Genomic DNA, 22,083 nt, shown 5'->3' with positions numbered 1-22,083 from the left:
TTTGTCAGATAAATATTAGCAGAAATATTGCCTTCCTTTAATTTGATCCTGATGGTAACTAGACAGAATACTGATACTATAATCAAACTGATGTGGTGACTCAATCTGACAGCCAGAGGTGGCATGCCTGAATCAGAATTAAACCCAGTCTGTCATACTTAGTTTGATGCATGCAGAAGACCCAGGTTCAATCACTGGGTTGGGAAGATCCCCTGGAGAAGGAAATGTCAACCTACTCCAATATTCTTGCCTGGAGAATTCCATGGACAGAGGAGCCTGGTGAGCTACAGTCCATGGGGTTGCCAAGAGTTGGACATGACTGAGCAGCTAAGACTTTCACTTTTCACATGCCCTGAATCATTCTAGGAGTTAGTAGGAAGGTAATTTGGAGTACAGAGCCACCGAAAGATGGAATTTTTAAATTGAAAACTGATATATAAATTTGTTATAGCAATCCCTTGACTTGCATAGAGACAAACATGGGAACAATACTGCTATATGCAGCATCTGAGCTACTGATAGAAATTTTTTAGCTTCCTTTCTCTCCTGATTCAAAACTTAATAGACCTGTAATAAAAGTGAATTCTGCCTCAGTTACTTAATTGAATACCTGAGCATCGAAGGGAGTGGGCCAGTTCTGTTGCCATAACTTGTATGATCAGACCAATTCGAAGTCGAAACATTTCAGCAAAAAGGCCAGGCTGAGTTCGCATATACATGGCTAGATATACCATTATTTCCTGTGCATGGAATGAATACAGACAAAAGTTATACCATAGATCTCACAAGGCCTATTTTGTGGTCTTCAGAAATTGCCAGATCAACTGAAAACAAACTTTTAAATATCAGTCATCAGATTAGGCTTTATAATTCTGCTCACCTGTGTAAGAATTGAAATGCTCATATCCCCTTCACTGGCTTCATCTATCAATTGAGTGAGTACTTCATAAGGCAGAGGTCTAAGGAAGAAGACAGTGAAGAATGACAAAATTCTGCAACTACTTAAACCTAAATATATTGAGAAAATGAAAAAGCTCCTCCTAAGTCCAAGTCAGCGTCTCAACATCTCATCATTACTGGTATCATTCTGTTTCTTTCAGTCTTCAAAATTTACTGCCTCCCCAAAGCACTCTGGCCTGTATGAACTCAGGAGAGCTCTGCTCTCTCCTCTCTAAGCCTGGATTGCCTTTCTCCCTCAAAATTGTACTTAAAACTCACCCCATGATGTCCATCCAGACCAGTTTTTCATGGTTAATTCTTAACATTTGATAAGTAAGTATTATGGCTGGAAAGTAACAAACTACATTTAAGCTGTGCCTTTTGGAAGTCATTTTATTGCTTTACAATCATACTTTATAGTCTTATACTGATTTTTATAGATTTGTCAGTTTATATATATATGCACACATACTCCCTCCCACACTTCTGACTCTCCTGTTGATACTAAGCACTCTGGGGGCATGGGGGATGTCATCTTCTTTTGGATTACCCACAGTAGTCACAAAATTGATCTAATTTGTAGTAAAAGGTTCTGCTTGGCAGGAGTAAGGTGTTATGGACTGAATTGTGTTCCAAGTTGCTATGTTGAAATCCTAACTCCTAGGACGTCAGAGTGTAACCTTGTTTGGAGATGGGGTCTATAAAGTGACTCTATAAAGAGGTAAGCTAAAGTGAGGTCATTGGGTGGGCCCTAATCTACTATGATGGGTGTCATAAGTGAGAAATTTGGACAGAGAGAAGAAATGTGAAGAGACATAAGGAAAAAATAGCCATCTATAAGCATAGGAGAGAGGTCTGGAATGAAGTCCATAGAATAGCTCATTTTGTGTGTGTGTGTGTGGGGGGAATTCCAGTTGCCTTGTTTGTTGGTTTTTTGAAGGAAAGGTTTGGTAAAGTCAATAAGTAAAAACAAACAAACAAAAAACCTCCAAAAGAGCAAAATACATTTGAGTACTACTCCCTGTGAGTTTTCTCTTTCATTTACTCATGTCCTACCACTGCTTCCTTGTGGCTCAGACGGTAAAGAATCTGCTTGCAATGTGGGAGACCTGGGTTCAATCCCTGGGTCGGGAAGATCCCCTGGAGAAGGAAATGGCAATCCACTCCAGTATTCTTGCCTGGAGAATCCCATGGACAGAGGAGTCTGGCGGGCTCCAGTCCATGGAGTCGCAAAGAGTTGGACACAACTAAGCACAGCACAGAAATATCACTACAAACATTCTCACATCGAGGGTCCCTGATAGAAGGTCACACACATAGGACATTATCATCCATTTATAGATTAGGACAACAGAATTGTGGCCAGTCCTCACAGCTCCTTAAAATTTCAGAGAAGCTTGATCAAACCCAAACAAAACCATACTAACGCAGAGATGGTCTTCTCTCGAGGTTCTGGAGGGAGTCCCACTGTCAAATGTTTCTGATGGGAGAGAAGGTCTGTGCAGGCCTACAAATAAACAGCGTAACAGTATTATCCTTCACAGAATACCTCAGATTTCCATGAAAATTCCTCTTTACAGTCTAGAAACCTTTGCTCCCCCCCTTAATTTAATGACACATCAGTCTTTTCCTTAGGAAATGCCATGAAGATCAGAAAGGAGAGATTTCTATGAAGGTATTTTTATTTCCTAAGAGGTAGGATCTTTTAGTCTAGTGTAAATTCCTTCTTAAGATCTATGATTTTTATAGTTTTTAACACCTCTATAAGTCTACAGTTTATATGCTTCGGTATTAAATATTTGACACTCATAAAAAAAAGGTTAACTGATATCAGAAATTTTATGTGGGAAAAACAACAGTTCTAATGATTAGATGCTGTGGTGATTTCCTTAAAAAACTTCAGAAACAAATTTTTTAAAAAGCACCTCCATTTAGATTTGATATAAATTTAAGAATTCATAGTACCTCATCGAGTGCTTCCACCTTCTTCCTTAAGATTCCAGAGATGTATCTGATCAGGCCCCAGTGACGAATTTCTCCAACTTTGCCATATAGCTCAGTCAGCAGCTCTCTGACTGTTGTGCTCCCTTCATCATACAATCCAGTGTCCCAGTCAGGTCCTCTGAAATGTTAAAGGCAGGCCTACATTAATTATAAATAAAGCTACAGGCAACAATCTTTCATTTGTGTTATATTGAGTGTGCCTGTTTTTGATAGGTCTTTCTCATTAGGAAATGAATGTTATTTACTGTGAATTCTTATAAAACTATTTTAATAGTCAGTACTGAAAGCCAAATATCTAGATAAGAATAAGTCTTAGTTTCAGTTGTGTTTTGACAAAATGCATTCTTTTACCCTCTCAATGGGCTTCAAAGAAGCTGAAATGAAAGTCAAAGATTTAATATAACTACTGTAAGTTCAGAAAGTATGGTACACTTAGGGAAGTAATGAAGAAAAAAAATTTGCTTATTTTTAAAAGATATACATCATATACACTATTGCTGTAAAAATTTATATAATGCAAGTCAACTGTAAAATACCACAAAAGATATATAGAGTGGTATAAAATTGGGAATTTAATATATGATAAAAGGTAGATTATTTAGGGGAACAAGTTGAATTCATGCCTCGCACTGTACACCAAAATTCCAAATGTATCAAATTTAAATATTAAAGTACTAAATGAGATAGGGGAGAACTACTTTATTATTTTAGAAGCAAAAGGACTTTTAAATTGTGTACTTTATACCAGAAGCCATAAAAGAAAGGTTGATACATTTATATATCACACATAAATATGTATTTATATAAATACAGAAAACTCATCGCAAAAACCACTATAAGAAAAGTCATAGAACAAATTACAAACTGAGAAAAAAAAATATTTCCAATTCATAGGCCAATTTCTCTAATATATAAAGAATTCCACTAAAAAGCTACTAGAACTCATCAATGAATTCAGTAAAGTTGCAGGATACAAAATTAATATACATAAATCTACTGCATTTCTACAAACTGACAATAAAATATCAGAAAGAGAAATTAAGATCAATCTCATTTAAAATCATATCAAAAGAATAAAATAAAAATAAATCTAAGTAAGGAGATAAAAGACCTGTACTTGGAAAACTATAAGACACTGATGAAAGAAATTGAAGGTGACAGAAACAAATGAAAAGATATACTGTGTTCATGGATTGGAAGAATTAATATTGCTAATGTCACCACACTACCCAAGGCAATCTATAGGTTCAATGCAATCCTTATCAAAATACCAATGGCATTTTTCACAGAACTAGAACAAATAATCCTAAAATTTGTATGGAAATACTAAAGACACTGAATGGCCAAAATAATTTTAAAAAGAAAAAGCTGGGGGAATCATGCTCCCTGTCTTTGGACTATACTATAAAGCTATACTCTTCAAAGAAGTATGGTACTGGCACAAAAGCAGACACACAGACCAATGGAACAGAGTAGAGACCCCAGAAATAAATTCACACTTATACAATCAATAAATGTTCAATAAAGGAGATAAGAATATACACTGGGAAAATACAGTCTCTTTAACAAATGGTGCTGGGAAAACTGGACAGCTACTAATACATGCAAGAGAATCAAACTGTATTACTTTCCCATACCATATACAAAAATAAACTCAAAATGGATTAAAGACTTAAATGTAAGACATGAAACCATAAAAATTCTAGAAGAAGAAAACATAGACAGTATGCTCTTTTGACACTGGTCTTAGCAATTTTTTTAAAAAAAATTAATTTTTATTATAGAATAGTTGCTTTACAATGCTGTGTTAGTTTTTGTTGTATAGCAAAGTGAATCAGCTATATGTGTGTATGTGTGTGTGTACATATATATAATCTCCTGTCTTTTGCATTTCCTTCCCATTTAGGAGTTTCCTGAGCTATACATTAGGTTCTCAATAGTTATGTCTTTTATACATAGTAGTGTATATATATCAACCTCAATCTCCCAATTGATCCCACCATCCCTTCCCCTGTCGCCATCTCCTATTCAAGTGTGGATAAATAAGCAAATAAGACTACCTCAAAGTAAAAGTTTTTGCACAGAGACAGAAACTGTCAAGAAAAAGTCTGTCTACTAAATAGAAGATTATTGTAAATGATATACCCACATCTCCTTGTCTCCTGCACTGGCAGGAGGATTCTTTACCACTGAGCCACCTAGGAAGCCCCAGTTCAGTAGTATTCTTGCCTAAAATGTATAAACTAAATTTAATTATGAAGAAACATCAGATAAACCAAACTTTAGGGACATTCTGCAAAATAAATGGTCTGTATCATTTAAAAATGTTAACAACAGCCATATCATCTTTTCTTTCTTCTCTGCTTCCACCATCATATCAGCTCCTCTCTCATAAGGACCCTCATGATTATATCAGGCCCATCTTGATCAACCAGGATAATCTCCCCCAACTCAAGATTCTTTTTGAAAAAATTTATTTATTTTAACTTGAAGGATAATTGTTAGTCTTCTGACCTCTGGGACTAAGATAATAAATCTATATTGTTTTAAATTTTAAAAAGTCAATAACATTTAAGATAAAGACTTAGGAACTGTTCCACATTAAAGGAGACAAGGAACACATGAGAACTAAATGAAATTCATCATTTAGATTTTCTTTTGCTATAAAGACATTATTGGGACAACCAACAAATCTCAGATATTTGTTGGACAACCAACAGAGCTGTACATTAGATAGTGGTATTATCTTAACATTAATTTTCTGATTTTGGCAATTGTACTGTGCTTATATAAGTGAATCCCTGTTGCTGCTGCTGCTGCTGCTAAGTCGCTTCAGTCGTGTCCAACTCTTTGCGACCCCATAGACGGCAGCCCACCAGGCTCCACCGTCCCTGGGATTCTCCAGGCAAGAACACTGGAGTGGGTTGCCATTTCCTTCTCCAACGCATGCAAGTGAAAAGGGAAAGTGAAGTCGCTCAGTCGTGTCCGACTCTTAGCGAGCCAATGGACTGCAGCCTACCAGGCTCCTCTGTCCATGGGATTTTCCAGGCAAGAGTACTGGAGTGGGGTGCCATTGCCTTCTCCGAGTGAATCCCTAGTCTTTAGGAAATACTGAAGTATTAATATTTGGGGGTAGAGAGGGGTTGTGTTTGCACTTATTATCAATGGTTCAGAAAAAATATGTGTGTGGTGATGACAATGATGAGATGATGATGAAGAAGACAGGGAAGGATGGAGGGAGGGAGGGAGGGAGAGAAAAAGAAAGACAGAGATAAATATTAAAGCTCAGTGTGAACATCTGAGGGATATGAGTGATGGATATCCAGAAATTCTTTTTTGTATTATCTTTACAAGTTTTCTCTCTAAGTTTGTAATGGTCAGAATGAAAATAAATAATATGAAAATAAGTGTTGTGATATCTCACAAGCAGGGAAGATCCTCTTTATTCCTAGAGATCAGAGAAAGTTTCATGGAGAAGACAGATAATTCAGGCCTTGATATATGGCTAGAATTCCAACAAGGAGAGATGGGACATGGTAAAGAAGAGTGGGCCAGACAGAGGAAAAAACATGAACCAAGGTCTGAAAGTAGTCATGTACAGGCTTTGGATATGATAAGCAATGGGCTGTTTTGGTGGGAGCATTCACACTCTTGATGGGGGAGCAATGGTAGATAAAGGTTGAAAGTTATAGTATAGAGGATATAGGTTTGATCACTGATTCCCAACTATAGTTGTGGTCATGTAGGGAGAGGCAGGGGGTGAGAAAGACTTGAAGATGATGACACAATTTCACTTCTGGGTGACTGAAACAACGATAATACTATGAAGAGCCAGGCAGCAGTATGTTTCTGATAAAGACAGTGAATTTGACTTTAGATATGTTGAGTAAGAAGATATATAAAGATAAATTCCAAGTAGATCAAGAACTTAAATTTTTAAAAATTCTTAAAGGCATTTAAAATATTTCTAAATTCTGGGAGGGAAGAAGATTCTCCCCATGTATGACAAGAAATCCAAAAACCAAAAAAGAAAATACTGTTGTAGATTTGACTATATAAAATGAAATTTTTGCACAGAGAAAGGCATATGAACAAAGTTAAAAAGCAAATTATTTGGACAAAATATCTGCAACAAATATAGTGAAGAAAATAGTAATATATGCTATCAATTAGAAAAATATAAATAACCCAATAGAAAGCAAAGTTTATGAACCGACAATTCACAGAAGGAATACTAGTCAATAGCCATAGGAGATCCCACCTCCTAGTTTCTACTCAAATTCACAAAGGGATATTGGGCAGAATTCGAAGTGTATTAAAAGCCACATAGTATATCATATACAATCTACTCAAAACGTTTGATATTACCTAGTTTTAGGGAGATTACAAGTTTCAATCAGATGTTATGGTAAAGTTAGTATATACCAGATTAGATGAAGAAAATTCATGTGTAGGCAGCAGAAAAGTTGACAGTCAACCATGGATCATCTGACCTGATAGGAAAGCAGGAGTTTTTCAAGTCTTTGCTTGCCCATCCCAACTACCCTGCTGAATCATCAGTTTTCATTCAAGCTACAGTCATTCTGTCCTTACACCTTATCTCTTTTCACCTCTATCTTTTCATTACTCTGCATTTAGTATTGTGCCTGGCACATAAGTACTCAGCTGATACTTTGTGAACAGAGTGCCTTACCTTAAAGGAGAAAAGAAAGGAACAAAGGTATCAAAGTAATAATTCCCATGTGTTGTTTTGGTAGTAGCATATAACAAGCTTTAACAGTTGGTACATGGATAGCGTGTATGAAAGGGGTAGTCCCTCACAGCATCAGACTGTCAGGAGGCTTATGTAAGTCATAAGTTCTACCATCCACAACAGGAGGAGGGCAAGGAAACTCCCAGAGAAGAGAGGAGGAGGGGGTTACACGTCTAGGTATATACCTTTAGTAGCACCATGAGGAGTCTCTAGGTTAGAAAGCTCTGAATGCAGCAGTGGTTTGGGATACTCATGGCCCAGGGTTTATCCCTTGTTATCAGATGCAGGATGAATTCTGAGGAGGATGCAAAGCAGATAGGCCCTAAATGACTTAAAATATGTTTGGGCTATTTTTAATAAAATTGGGTATGTAAAAATTCAACTTTGGTGCTGATGGGCTTTTCAGCTTCCTTGTTTACTCATTAAACACTCTAATCTGATGGAAACAGCATAGGCACTGGAGTCAGACAGGTCAAGGGGACTTCATTATCAACTAGAGAGGCTGAAAGTCCCAGATCCTTACCTAGCCTTCTTTGACACTCCCTGGCAGTGAGGAAGGTGGAGCAGAAGTTTGGGTTTCCCATTCAGTCTTTGTTGACAGGAGTAGCACCACAGATTTTTCTCTGGGGCTTGGGTGGAATAAAGTGGTACTGTCTCAAAGATGTCTGTCTTGCTAGGGTGCCTTTTCTCTGGTCCTTTGTCTGGGAAAAATGGGTTTTCCTTAGGGCTTTTGTCTGTGCTCACTTGTCCTTTTTAGACTGATGGCTTCTCCAGCACCCAATGAGGAAACAAAGAAAACCCGGGGATGTTACCACCTGTCACTCTTCAATCCTGAGGTCCTTAGCCAATATGCCTTCTTTTTTCTACCTCTCAACATCTTGTTACATTTGTTTTATAAATAATGTCCTCCTGTACTTAGCAGGAGGAACAGAGAGAAATGCATTTACTCTATTTTGTCTAGAACCAGCAATTCCACTCTGGTTACATTTAAAGAGATTCTTAAAGGCTACCCACTCCCAGTACTTTGGCCTGGAGAATTCCAATGACTATATAGTCCATGGGGTTACAAAGAGTCAGACATGACTGAGAGACTTTCACTTTCACATCTTTTAGGAATAATACTGAAATGTGTAGGGATAAAAAATCAGGAACAGAGTATGTCAAGGCTGTATTTTGTCACCCTGCTTATTTAACTTCTATGCAGAGTACATCATGAGAAATGCTGGACTGGATGAAACACAAGCTGGAATCAAGATTGCTGGGAGAAATACCAATAACCTCAGATATGTAGATGACACCACCCTTATGGCAGAAAGTGAAGAAGAACTAAACAGCTTCTTGATGAAAGTGAAAGAGGACAGTGAAAAAGTTGGCTTAAAGCTTAACATTCAGAAAACCAAGATCATGGCAACTGGTCCCATCACTTCATGGCAAATAGATGGGGAAACAATGGAAACAGTGACTTATTTTATTTTTTTGGGCTCCAAAATCACTGCAAATGGTCACTGCAGCCATGAAATTAAAAGATGCTCGCTCCTTGGAAGAAAAGTTCTGACCAACCTGGACAGCATATTAAAAAGCAGAGACATTACTTTGCCAACAAAAGTCCGTCTAGTCAAAGCTATGGTTTTTCCAGTAGTCATGTATGGATGTGAGAGTTGGACTATAAAGAAAGCTGAGCACTGAAGAAATGATGCTTTTGAACTGTGGTGTTGGAGAAGACTCTTGAGAGTCCCTTGGACAGCAAGGAGATCCAACCAGTCCATCCTAAAGGAGATCAGTCCTGAATATTCAGTGGAAGGACTGACGCTGAAGCTGAAACTCCAATACTTTGGCTACCTGATGTGAAGAACTGACTCATTGGGAAGACCCTGATGCTGAGAAAGGTTGAAGGCGGGAGGAGAAGGGGACGACAGAGGATGAGATGGTTGGATGGTATCACCGACTCAATGGACATGAGTTTGAGTAGGCTCTGGGACAGGAAATCCTGGCATGCCGCAGTCCATGGTGTCACAGAGTCAGACACGACTGAGTGACTGAACTGAACTGATTTAGGGATAAAGTGATACAATGTTTTGTATCCTCTTCAAAATAATCCAGGAGGAAGAGGGAATGAGAATATAGATGGGACAAGATTAATCATGTGTTTATAGTTGTTCAGGTTGGGAGATAGGTCTAAAAGTATTCATCACACTATTCTTTCTACTTTTGTATAAGTTTCAACATTTCTATCATCAAAGTTACTCTCCCTCCTCGGTTGAGGATGGGTTGGAAGAGAACTAGATCAAAGCAGAAAGAGTTGTTAGGAAACTGTAGCAACAGTCCTAGGGAAAGAAAAAGGCCTGAATGAAGATAGCAACAGTAGAGATGCAGAAGATAAATATTTAGAGATAAAACTGGACAGACTTGATGATTAACTGGATATGGGGAGAGAACTTGATGTTTAGGTAAGTGTTAGTTCCAACAATAGAGATGGAGAATTGACTCATAGAATGGAGTCATAGAAAATGGAGTCATAGAAGTCATAGAAGTGACTCCATTTTTGATGTTTGATTGTTGACTGCTTTCAAGTCATACAACTCCCCTTTCCTTTCCAGCCTCCATCTGGGCAAATTGATAAGAAAGTCTGAGTGTTATCTCTTTGGAGCCATTGAGAACAAATCCTCATCCAAGCCGCACCTCCTAATCAAAATAAAATTCCAAATCCAGCCTCATTCTTGCTTTTTAAGGGTCAACTTGATAGCCTATTCCTCTGTCCCCAGAAAGTTTCATTATGTAGGTAATAAACATTTCATACCCTTCTGGTATGTGTGTGGCATCATCAGTCTCGATATCCAAAGCAAATTGGGGGGGGGGGGCGGGGGTCAATCCTCCCTCTTCAGGGTGTCAACAACATGAATAAATGAGGAAGAACAGGTTATTTTGTTGGGGGTTCTGGGAGGACAGGAGAATGGAGTTCAATTTGGGGATACTGAGTTAGAGGTATCTAGATAAGGTGTACTTTGCAGAGGGTGCCTGACACAGAGCAAACACTAATGTTAGTTTCATTTTCCTGTAAGCCTCCATATTCTTACTTCTTTTGAGTTACAAATTTATTTACCTGTAGATTTTTACTAAATAATGGAGGCTTCTGTGATTAGTGACTTACTATGGACCAAGCATTGTATTAGAGACTGAGGATATTTTATTTTGTTTTAATCTTCACAACAATTCTATGAGGTAGGTATAATCTAAATTTCAAAAATGAGGACAATTGAGACTTTGAAGTTATACAGTGGGTAGGTTGCAAAACTACTCAAATCCGCATCAGTGAGACTCCAAAGTTGTGCTATATTTACTATAGTATAATTCCTTTCTACACAAACATGAAAGTAGATTGATAATTTCCACAACTTACTTCATAGTATACAGCATGTAGAGGATATCAGCTTGCTCTTGTAAGCTGGAGGTCTCTTTTAACTGTAAAACCAGTGCTTTGAAGTCCACTTCCCCAGACTGGTCTCTAGGAAGATGTATTTCTACACGAACAGAGGGAACCTTTAGTTTGAGAAAAGACAAACAAACAAAAAAAATTCCACAAGTGCTCACCTTAAATAATGCCCTAGAGTGTTGATCTTTTCACCTCTAAAACTTTCCCATAAGAGTTCCCTAAATTGTGACAAAAAGTAAAGCAAAAACAATGAGACCTTCAGAATGTATGCTACAGCAATCTAGTTTCTTAAGTCTGACTAGAAATACTTACTCATTTACAAAGTGAACTAAAAAGGACATATATCTTCACCATGGTGGCATTTCCCTTACTACTAGTTACTAGTAGAAACCATAACGGCTAGTTCTATAATTTTCTGTAAGAATGGTAGTTTTGCAAAAAATGTGATAGAAATATCTCCTGTGTAAATTTACCTGGTCCTCTTGTTGGGGATGAGGTGAATCAAGTAAGTTGAATGAAGGCCGGGAAGCCTGAAATATCTTTGTAGGTAGATACATATGGACATCTGCAAGAGGTTGACATTTATGGAAAAGCTTAGATAATTAAGAGATTAATAAAAATGCACAGTTGACCTCAACAATGAAGTTACATATGGGTTAGTTCCTTATGGAACAAGAATGGGAAATTCACCCTTTCTTGGTAATTGCAAAGAAAAGATACATGAAGGTCAGATAAATCAATGGATATTTGATCAATTAATAAATATATTTTGAATAGAATATCTAGAATTATAGCATCAGCTGGACATATAAGATGTTAAATCCTATTAATGTAATCAGTACCACAATGGAGCTATTACTGATACTTTAAAAGAATAAACATATAACAGAAAGAACCCAGTTACATTTTATATTTCCCAGATTCTCCTAGGAGAATATCTGGCAGCTAGGAGTTAGAATTCCTTGAGAATAGATAAATGAATGACCCTATCTAGGAAATAAAAAAATGTAGTGGCTGACCAACTTTGAGATATTTTAAGATTTTCACTTACAGTTCATTGTTGAAATACTTACCATAACCTCTAAGGAGAGATTTTCTTGCCATTTTTGCCATTTTACAGATACAGAAAGAGAGATACAGAGCCCAAATAACTGTTTAAGCAAGTAAGTAGCAGAGATGGGAATTAAGCTCAAGTTTCCTAATTCACAATCTAGAAGTATAACTTAATAAAGCTGAAGTCTTTGCATAAGCCCTTTGTCAAGGAAGCATAGACAAATGCTCTATATGCTAAATTTTTCCCTTTTCTAATTGTTAAATGATTCTCCAGTGATCAAGTTTAATATTTTGGTTAGTACTGGTCAATAAAATTTTAGACAGTAAAAGCATGCATCTCATTCTTGTTATCTGTGAAATGTTAACATTTAGGTCCTCTAGGTGTGGCCAATGAGCCGTTCTGTTCCTTCACATGCAGCTACCATACAGGTACTGAACACTCTTAGGAACTATGACTACTTCTGGCAATGTGTACTAGAAAAAACATCCTCCACTGCAGATACTACTGAGGAAGGGTAGTGATCTTGGGGAGAAGAATGACAAAGTTGTCAAAGAATGATACTGTAGTTGACAAACAGCTCTATACTGCTGAACCAACTGACTGTATAAGTTACAGCTGGCCTAAGGAGCCAGATGTAGCTTACTTAAGGCAGAATATTTCCCTTTCACTGCAAGACTATCTTGTAATAGTCTGCAATGCTTTCTCTTTAAATAAAATTACTTCCAAATTAGTAAATTTTCCAAAGGATGAAAAAATTCTTTCCACATTTTAATACTTTGATGTTAAAACTGAATATGCTTCATACCTCTTGTTCTGTCTCTTCCTTCTATATAAATGGATAAACCAGACTACCTAGCACTATACTATAGCAAAAAGTGAAAAAGTGAGTGTTGGTCACTCAGTCATGTCTGACTCTTTGCAACCCCATGGACTGTAGCCTGTCAGGCTCTGCTGTCCATGGATTCTCCAGGCAAGAACACTGGAGTGGGTAGCCATTTCCTTCTCCAGGGTATCTTCCTGGCCCAGGGACTGAACCGGGCTCACCTCCATTGCAGGTGGATTTTTTACCATCTGAGCCATCAGGGAAGCCCTATCTATAGTAAAAGTATACCCAATTATTAATTTCACAAATATTTCAACATCTAATATATTCTAGGTGCTGTTTGAGATGCAGTGAACAAATAAAGCAGGAACTTTATTAGTTCCTGCTTACACTGTAATAAACACCCCACCCCCATCCTGGGCTCCACGTCATCCTGTTTCTGACTCCAGTGAGTCATGGCATTACTCACTCTGTACATGCAGCTCCTTGGCCTTGGTCACCAAGGACATTAAATCGCAGGTTGTTTGCACAGCAGTTCGGAACCGATTTAGCCCTCCCTTCTGTGAGGTAGGGGCTAGTTTAGGATGGGGAGCAGTGTGTGCCAAAAGGTGATCTAAATAACGAGCAACTTCATCACCAGAGTGAGCTGCAAGGTTAGTGGGGAGAGGAGGGAGAGAAAAATAAATAAATATTTTAGTAACTTCACAATCTACCCCACCAAACAGAATGACTGGCTCCTGTGCCCACATTACAGCACCAGAAACATGTCGTTTTAGCTCATGGGGTAAAAAAAAAAGTTTGTGATCATTTTACAATCTTTACTATTCAGAAACCATGGCCATTTACCAGGCTCCACCTATTCCTCAACCTTGGTGGGATAATGCTACTTTTAGGTCCTGTGAAAATCGTATGAGCTTATTATAGACAAGGTGGAGCACTGCATGATTTATGTATGTGTATGTGATGGTAATGGTGGTGGCAGTGGAGGAGGAGGAGGAGGAGAAGGAGGAGTAGAACAGGGCCCTTTGAATCTCACTGGTATGAGGAAACTTGTGAAGAAGGGCAAAAATCTTCCACTAAACATGGAGCTTAGCTGAAAACAGATTCCACAAATGGCAGCTACTATGGCTAAAAAAGCAGAAAAACCCCACCAATCTCCATGTGGCACTGGTACCAAAAGAACTACTGAACACATGTTGGTCTTTTTAGTCACTGCCTTCATTTATTAATCAAATATTTATTGTCCACAATGGACCAGGTGGTGTACTAGGTGCTGAGGTTTCAGTGGTGAAGAAGACAAATATGGTCCTTATTCTCTGGGGTTCTCCCTCTCCCCTACACCTTCTGTAACATTATCTCTGATTATGGATAATAGAAACAAAAAAAACCCCATATTCTGTGGATGTTTAACATTTCGGATTTTACATGAACATTTATAGTTGGAAAAGCCCAGTGTTTGGATCAATAATGAAGTTTGCTATATCAGTCATGCATCATCTGGATTTTGGTCATCTTTGGGGATTTCTCCAGTTGTATTTCTGTTCTCTGAAGTGACTAATGGGAACTAGCAAAGCTGCAAGAGTGGACCTCACACTCAGTGACATCTTAATGACAAATATTATAACCTTGATTACAATCTAGACACTTGAATGGAGGATTATGAAGAATATGATAGGGATGGCAAGCAATAGACATGTCCACTGTGAGGCCACCAATGAGTAAACCCAGACAGAAGAAAGTGACTAAGACTGCATAATATCAAACTTAATAAAACATATCATTAAAGAGATATATTTAAGAAAGTAATCTGAGAGAATGAGTGTTACAGATGTAAATTACAACTACCTATGGAATAGCAAACAATACCAGTATATGATCAAAATAATGATTTTCAAAATATTTGGTTTTCAAAACATCTCAGCTTATGCCAAGATAGATATCATGACTTTGGATATTGCTGATAACATGAAATAACGTTGTATTTAGTGTACTCTTCAAACAAAGAAATTCATACTATTTTAGATCTTATGAAAGCAGTGAATTAAATGGTACTTAGGTAAGTATATGCTGAACCCAAGTGAGAAAACAGTCCTTCTGACTGCTAGTGTGCTGGTTTATTGTATATAAGATTATGCTTGCTAGCTCACTGAGGAAAGCTAATTTATTTATTTTTTTCTTCTTTCCAACATACCACTATTAAGATAAAGAAATTGGCTGCCTTAACATACAGGTTAACAGGCAAATACCCAGACAAAGAAAGTAGGCAGACCATGTTTTACATAATTAAAACAATAATTCATTCCCATCAGCCCTTTCTCTCTTTGGGATTCAAATAATGTAATGCTAGCCCTGCCTAGGTCAGCATTTTAATACTTAAAGTGTTTTTCAGGCATTTAAAATTTATTCCCTCATGATGCTATCTCACTATATCATCTTTGTATGCCTAAAAGCCAATTAGATTTTATTCTGCTTTATTTGTCTAGTTTGTAATATGAAAGCAATAGGCATACAAAATGAATTTTTTCAAACTATAGAGACCTTCCCAGAGTTTCTGATGTGTCCCTGTAATATTCTATATAACCCTAATGGAATTTCATATTTTTGTGCTTTTTAATGTCAAAAAGCAGTATGTATATGTCTAGCTTTTCCACTATATACTTGATTAAATATCTCTCACTCACCATTGTTTCTTTCTATTCTTAAAGCACCAGTCATTTTATGTACCTGGGAGAGAAGTCTCTCCTAACCTTAATAAGGGATAGTCCAACTCTATACTCCACAATCACCACAGGGATATTAGACCAGAAACCAAAGGTAAGTAGAAGTATGAAAAGTGAAGCCAAACAATAGTAGGAATCCAGGTGTATTAAACAGGAGTGAGACTGCTGGCAGTGAGAAATATTAAGGAGGATGCTCAATAATACTTTGTGTTCTTGTCCAGCAAAGCCAGCGGCTTTATGAAGCCTCCTTACCATTACTGGATAAACCATAGCCATTAATCCAGTCACCAGATTCCAGCTCATTATCATAGTCATCATAATCTTCACTGTACAGTTTACCCTCAGGTCCAGGGTCCATGAAGCTCAAATGCGTGCAACAAGATGTTGTCAAAAACTCTGACAATTTACCTGTCTGAATCCTGAAAAGAGGGTAAATAAAACACAGAAAATCAGAGGAAATTCTTTTTAAAACAACACAGTTTAGCGGGAAAAAAAAGATACCTGAAATGTTTTGTTGGGGGATTACTACTGTTTATACATTAGTACAAATTTTTAAAAGTGAAAATTTACAGCCCTCTTAGACATTGTGTAGTATAGGTTAGGGTACCATGTTAATAAAGACTACAATTATGGGTTCACAATCCACCAGCAGATCAGTTTTTCTCTCTTACACTGCCACACACTATGTTGTTAACTATGCTGAACATGTGGCAAAAATTTCCATTAGCTGCAAGATAAGCTTGGACAGAATGAAGATAAATCATCTCAAATTTGTCACATCATTTCAAAAAATACTCAAAAAGACCATTTTGAAAAGAAAAAACAGTATCTGGCAATTTTAAGAATTATAGTAGATTGTAAGTCATATTCCTCCCTACTTATAAAGCCAATTGCAAAACTCAAACCCAAAGGGAAACCCAATAGTACTGATTTTTAAAAGAAGTCCAACAAAAAAAAAACAGAAGTCCAACTTGAGGGGGCTCCCAATGACCAGATCTTAATATGAACACTGAAATAAACAATGGAATGGAGCATGACATAAGAATAAAATAAGAACCTATGACTATGCTGACAATAAAACTACAAAATAAACGGGGTAAGGGGGAGCTTTTTAAAAATATTTATTTTATTTTTTACAGATGGATTTCAACTAGTACATGTACAAAGAATGATAGAAACAATAGAAACAATTTTACAGCCACATTTTACAAAACAGTCATTTTACAACCACATTAATAATAACCAATTCATCAATGGAAGCTAAAGTCATTTGGTCAAAGACTGTTAGAGAAAGGATAATGGAGTCTTGAGTGGAAGATTATGAAGAATATGGAGAGAAGCACTCTCCTCATGGAAGGGCTGGCAAACAAAAGACACATCAGTTGTGAGGTCACCAACGAGTAAACCCAGACAGAGGAAAGTGACTCAGAAAATACCATTTTAACCAAATCGAGAGGCATTCTGCGAAATAACTGACCTTCTTTCTTTAAAACTACAATGAAAATTGTCATGAAATATTAACGAAAGGCTGAGGGATTAGATTAAAAGACATTAAAGAGATATAATAACTAAAATACAGTGAGGGACTTTTTATTGGATCTGGAGCAGGAACAAAGCTATGGGAAAACATTATTGAGACAACTGGGTAATTTTGAATATGAACTCTATAATAGATTCATGTCAATATTAAAATTTCTGAGTGTGCTGATTATATTGTAGTCATTTATGAGAATGCCCTCTTTCTTAGAAGACAGAAACAAGTATTTAGGGTTGAAGAGTCATGATATCTCTAATTCTCACACACCTTAGCAAAAAAAGTGTGTGTGTGCACATATGTATGTGTGAGACAGGGAGGACAAGGAACAAGGGAGTAAGGGAGGGAGCGGAGGAAGGAAGGGAGAGAGACAACGCACAAATGGGACAGATGTTAATAACAGGTGAGTCGAGGGAGGGTATATAGTAGTAAATAAGATTCTTGCACATCTGTGTCTACTTAAAATTTTTCAAAATAAAAACTTAGGAAAAAAAAGAAAAACAGTCAGAATTGAATAGTCCAACAACCTTCTTTTCTCCCTCCTTCCTTCCATTCCTTCCTTCCAGAGTAAGTTTCCTGACCTGCTGAATTTATGGGGTGTGGGCAAGGAACAGGGTGAGGAAAACTTCCAACTCTTCTCAGTAATATTAAATTCCTTGATTCAATCTGTCAAATACCAGGTCATCGGAATAGGATGGGTATATGTTGTTAAAAGACACAGAGAAAGGCATCACCAGTTTACCATTACTATACCCAGCATCCAAACTTCATTACGTTTCACTGAAGAGTGCATAGAGGTCACATACCTTGCCCCACCAAAATATCCATCCTGCATTTTTCGGAGTGCTGCCAGGATACTTGAATTCAAGCTGGTTCCATCTTCATCTTAAAGAGAATTTTAAAACAATCTTTGTGGTTTTAACTTTGAAGTAAAGGAAATCCTTCAATTATTTCAAACCAACTTTCTGGTGGTAATGGTACAAATGAGACAATCCTCATTGACCATTCTCTATTTCAACAATTCATGTGAGAGCCAATAAAGCTGCAGAATGGGAAATGGTAAGGGATGATAACCAAGAGATGAGAGTTCCTCAAAAAAGATAGTATCTTATTTATTATAAGTACTTAGCACATTGCCTGATTGCAGAGCACGGAATGACTACTGAATGCTGACAAGAATAACAGCAACAATTTGTTGAGTGTTATGTGCCAAGTACTGCACTGAACATTTTATGTATTATCTCATCCAATGAGCCTTGGTTTATGTGTGTGTATGTGTGTAGGCATTAAAAATATTTAGAAGGCTAACAGTTATCTGATTTTACGTGAAGAGGATTATACTACACATATTCTTTTGTGATCCAATTTTTCTAACTTATTCTTTGTAAAAGCTAAAAAATGATTCCATAAGAGACACTTAGACTGTTGTATTATAAGCAACACTGTGGTGCAATCTTTCTATTATTTCCTTAGGATAAACTCTTACAAGTAGAAGTATTAGAGTAAAGGAAACACAAAAACTTTTATAGATTGCCAAGTTACACAATAAAAAAGTTGTGCCAATATTGCCACCATCAGTATATAAAGTGATTGTTTCCCCACATCTATAACAATAATGGCATTGATAATCTTTTTAATTCTTGCTTATTTGATACATTAAAATGACATTGTTTCAATTTTATTACTAGTAAGATTGAGCATGTTTTCATATATATACTGGCCATTTGTATTTCTTTTATGAATAGCTGTGCATGTTCTTTTTGCTATTTGGAAACTTAAAAAAAACTTATTTATTTTTTTAATTTGTGGAAAATTGCTTTACAATTCTGTGTTGGTTTCTGCCATACAACAATATGAATCATTCATAATTATATATATATCCCTTCCCTTCTGAGCCTGCCTCCCCTCCCCCCATCCCACCCCTCTAGGTCATCACAGAGTGCCAAGCTGGGCTCCCTGTGTTACATAGCAACTTCCCACTTGCTATCTGTTTTTTTAAAATTAATTTATTTATTATTTTACTTTACAATATTGTATTGGTTTTGCCATACATTGACTTGAATCCTCCATGGGTGTACATGTGTTCCCCATCTGTTTTACACATGGTAGTGTGTATGTGTCAATGCTACTTTCTCAATTCGTCCCACCTTCACCTTCTCCCACTATGTCCACATGTCCATTCTCTACTAGGTTCCTCAATACTATTTTTCTATATTCCATATATAGGTGATAATATATGATACTTGTTTTTCTCTTTCTGACTTACTTCACTCTGTATAAGAGGCTCAAGGTTCATCCACTTCACTATAACTGACTCAAATTTGTTCCTTTCTATGGCTGAGTAATATTCCATAGTATAAATGTATCACAACTACTTTATACATTCATCTATCGATGGACATCTAGGTTGCTTCCTGTCTTGGCTATTGTAAATAGTGCTGCAATGAACATTGGGGTGGGTACATGCACCTTTTAGAGTTGTGGTTTTCTCAGGGTATATGCCCAGTAGTGGGATTGCTGGGTTATATGCTAGATTTATTCCTACTTTAAAAAACGAATCTCTATATTGTTTGCCATAATGACTGTATCAATTTACATCCGAGGGTTCCCTTTTCTCCACATCCTCTCTAGCATCTATTGTTTGTGTATTTTTTGATGATGGCCATTCTGACTGGTGTGAGGTGATAGCTCATTGTAGTTTTGATTTGCATTTCTCTAATAACGAGCAATGTTGAGCATCTTTTCATGTGTTTGTTAGCTATCTGTATGTCTTCTTCAGAGAAATGTCTGTTTAGGTCATCTGCTCATTTTTTGACTGTTTTTCTGATATTGAGCTGTATGTGCTGTTTATATATTTTAAAGATTAACTCTTTGTAGTTGCTTCATTTCCAGTTATTTTCTCCCATTCTGAGAGTTACCCTTTCATCTTGTTTGTAGTCTCCTTTTCTGTGCAAAAGCTTTTAAGTTTAATTAGGTTCCATTTGTTCATTTTTATTTCCATTAATCTAGGAGGTGGTTCAGAGAGAATCTTGCTGTGATTTATGTCAAAGGATGTACTACCTATGTTTTCCTCCGAGAGCTTTATAGTTTCTGGCCTTACATTTAAGACTTTAATCCATTTTGAGTTTATTTTTGTGTATGGTGTTAGGAAGTGTTCTAATTTTATTCCTTTACCTGTCGATGTCCAGTTTTCCCAGTACCAATAATTAAAGAGACTGTCTCTTCTCCATTGTATATTCTTGCCTCCTTTGTCAAAGATATGGTGTGTCCATAGGTGTTTGGGTTTATCTTTGGGCTGTCTAGCTTGTTCCACTGGTTCTGTTTTTGTGCAAGTACATACATATTGTCTTGATGAGTGTAGCTTTGTACCATAGTCTGAAGTCAGGAATGTTGATTCCTCCAGCCCCATTTTTCTTTCTCAAGATTGCTTAGGCTCTTCAGGGTCCTTTGTGTTTCCATACAAACTGTGAAATTTTTTTTGTTCTAGTTCTGTGAAAAATGCCATGGTAATTTTATAGGGATTGCATTGAATCTGTGGGTTGCTTTGGTAAGTATAGTCATTTTGACAATATTGATTCTTCCAATCCAAGAACATGATATATCTCTCCATCTGTTTGTGTCATCTTTAATTTCTTTCATCAGTATCTTATAGTGTGCTGCATACAGGTCTTTTGTCTGCTTAGGTAGGTTTATTGGTAGGTATTTTATTCTTTTTGTTGCAGCGGTGAATTGAATTGTTTCCTTAATTTCTCTTTCCCATTTTTCATTGTTAGTGCATAGGAATGCAAGGACTTTCTGTGTATTAATTTTATATCCTGTGACTACTAAATTCATTGATTAGCTCTAGTAGTTTTTTGGTGGTGTTTTTAGGGTTTTCTATGTATACAAACAGTGCATCTGCAAACAGTGAGGGTTTTACCTCTTCTCCAATCTGGATTCCTTTTATCTCTTTTTCTTCTCTGATTGCCATGGCTATGACTTCCAAAACCATGTTGAATAATAGTGGTAAGAGTTGGTACCCTTGTTTGTTCCTAATTATAGAGGAAATGCTTCTTTCATTTTTTGGCCACTGAGAATAGTGCTTGCTGTGTATTTGTCATATACAGCCTTTATCATGCTGAGGTATGCTCCTTCTGTGCCAATTTTCTAGAGAGTTTTTTTTTTATTTTAATCATAAATGGGTGTTGTACTTTGTTGAAAGCATTCTCTGCACCAAGATGATCATATGGTTTTTATCTTTCACTTTGTTAACATGGTATATCACATTGATTGATTTGCATATATGGAACAACCCTTGCATCCCTGGGATAAATCCCACTTGATCATGGTGTATGATTCTTTTCATGTGTTCTTGGATTCTGTTTGTAGAACTATACTGAGGATTTTTGCATCTATGTTCATTAGTGACATTGGCTTATAATTTTCCTTTTCTGTGGAATCTTTGTCTGGTTTTGGTTTTAGCATGAGGGTGGCCTTGTAGAATGAGTTTGGGAGTTTCCCTCCCTGTGCAGGTTTTTGGAACAGTGTGAGCAGGATAGGTGTTAGCTCTTCTCTGAACTTCTGGTAGAATTTTCCTGTGAAGACATCTGGCTCTAGGCTTTTATTTGTTGAAGATTTTGATCCCAGTTTCAATTTCAGTGCTTGTGATTGGCCTGTTCATATTTTCTACTTCTTCCTGGTTCAGTCTTCAAAGGCTGTACTTCTCTAAGAATTTGTCCATTTCTTCCAGGTTGCCCATTTTGTTTGCATATAGTTGCTCAGAGTAGTCTTTTATGATCCTTTGTATTTCTGTGTTGTCTGTTGTAGCTTCTCTTTTTTCATTTCTA

The 22,083-nt window shown here is 36.9% G+C and overlaps 1 protein-coding gene across 5 annotated transcripts in view; it reads right to left on the bottom strand.

Annotated features, from left to right (window-relative positions):
• The window catches only part of PHKA1 (phosphorylase kinase regulatory subunit alpha 1), a 164,199-nt gene that overhangs the window by 24,819 nt on the left and 117,297 nt on the right, over positions 1-22,083 (bottom strand). For 3 of the 5 annotated variants that reach the window (XM_043458195.1, XM_043458196.1, XM_043458197.1), the window contains exons 17-25: positions 18,064-18,142; positions 15,976-16,142; positions 13,473-13,649; positions 11,600-11,691; positions 11,094-11,233; positions 2,905-3,061; positions 2,367-2,446; positions 881-959; positions 611-740 (exon numbers count right to left, since the gene is read on the bottom strand). In XM_043458195.1, coding sequence (XP_043314130.1) covers positions 611-740; positions 881-959; positions 2,367-2,446; positions 2,905-3,061; positions 11,094-11,233; positions 11,600-11,691; positions 13,473-13,649; positions 15,976-16,142; positions 18,064-18,142 — 1,101 coding nt within the window. The remainder of the gene's footprint in view (positions 1-610; positions 741-880; positions 960-2,366; positions 2,447-2,904; positions 3,062-11,093; positions 11,234-11,599; positions 11,692-13,472; positions 13,650-15,975; positions 16,143-18,063; positions 18,143-22,083) is intronic. The other 2 variants (XM_043458198.1, XM_043458199.1) reach the window with 1 other exon arrangement.

The sequence above is a fragment of the Cervus canadensis genome, chromosome X (genome assembly GCF_019320065.1).
Source record: "Cervus canadensis isolate Bull #8, Minnesota chromosome X, ASM1932006v1, whole genome shotgun sequence".
Lineage (NCBI taxonomy): Eukaryota > Metazoa > Chordata > Mammalia > Artiodactyla > Cervidae > Cervus > Cervus canadensis.
This window is presented reverse-complemented; position numbering and strand designations above follow the sequence as displayed.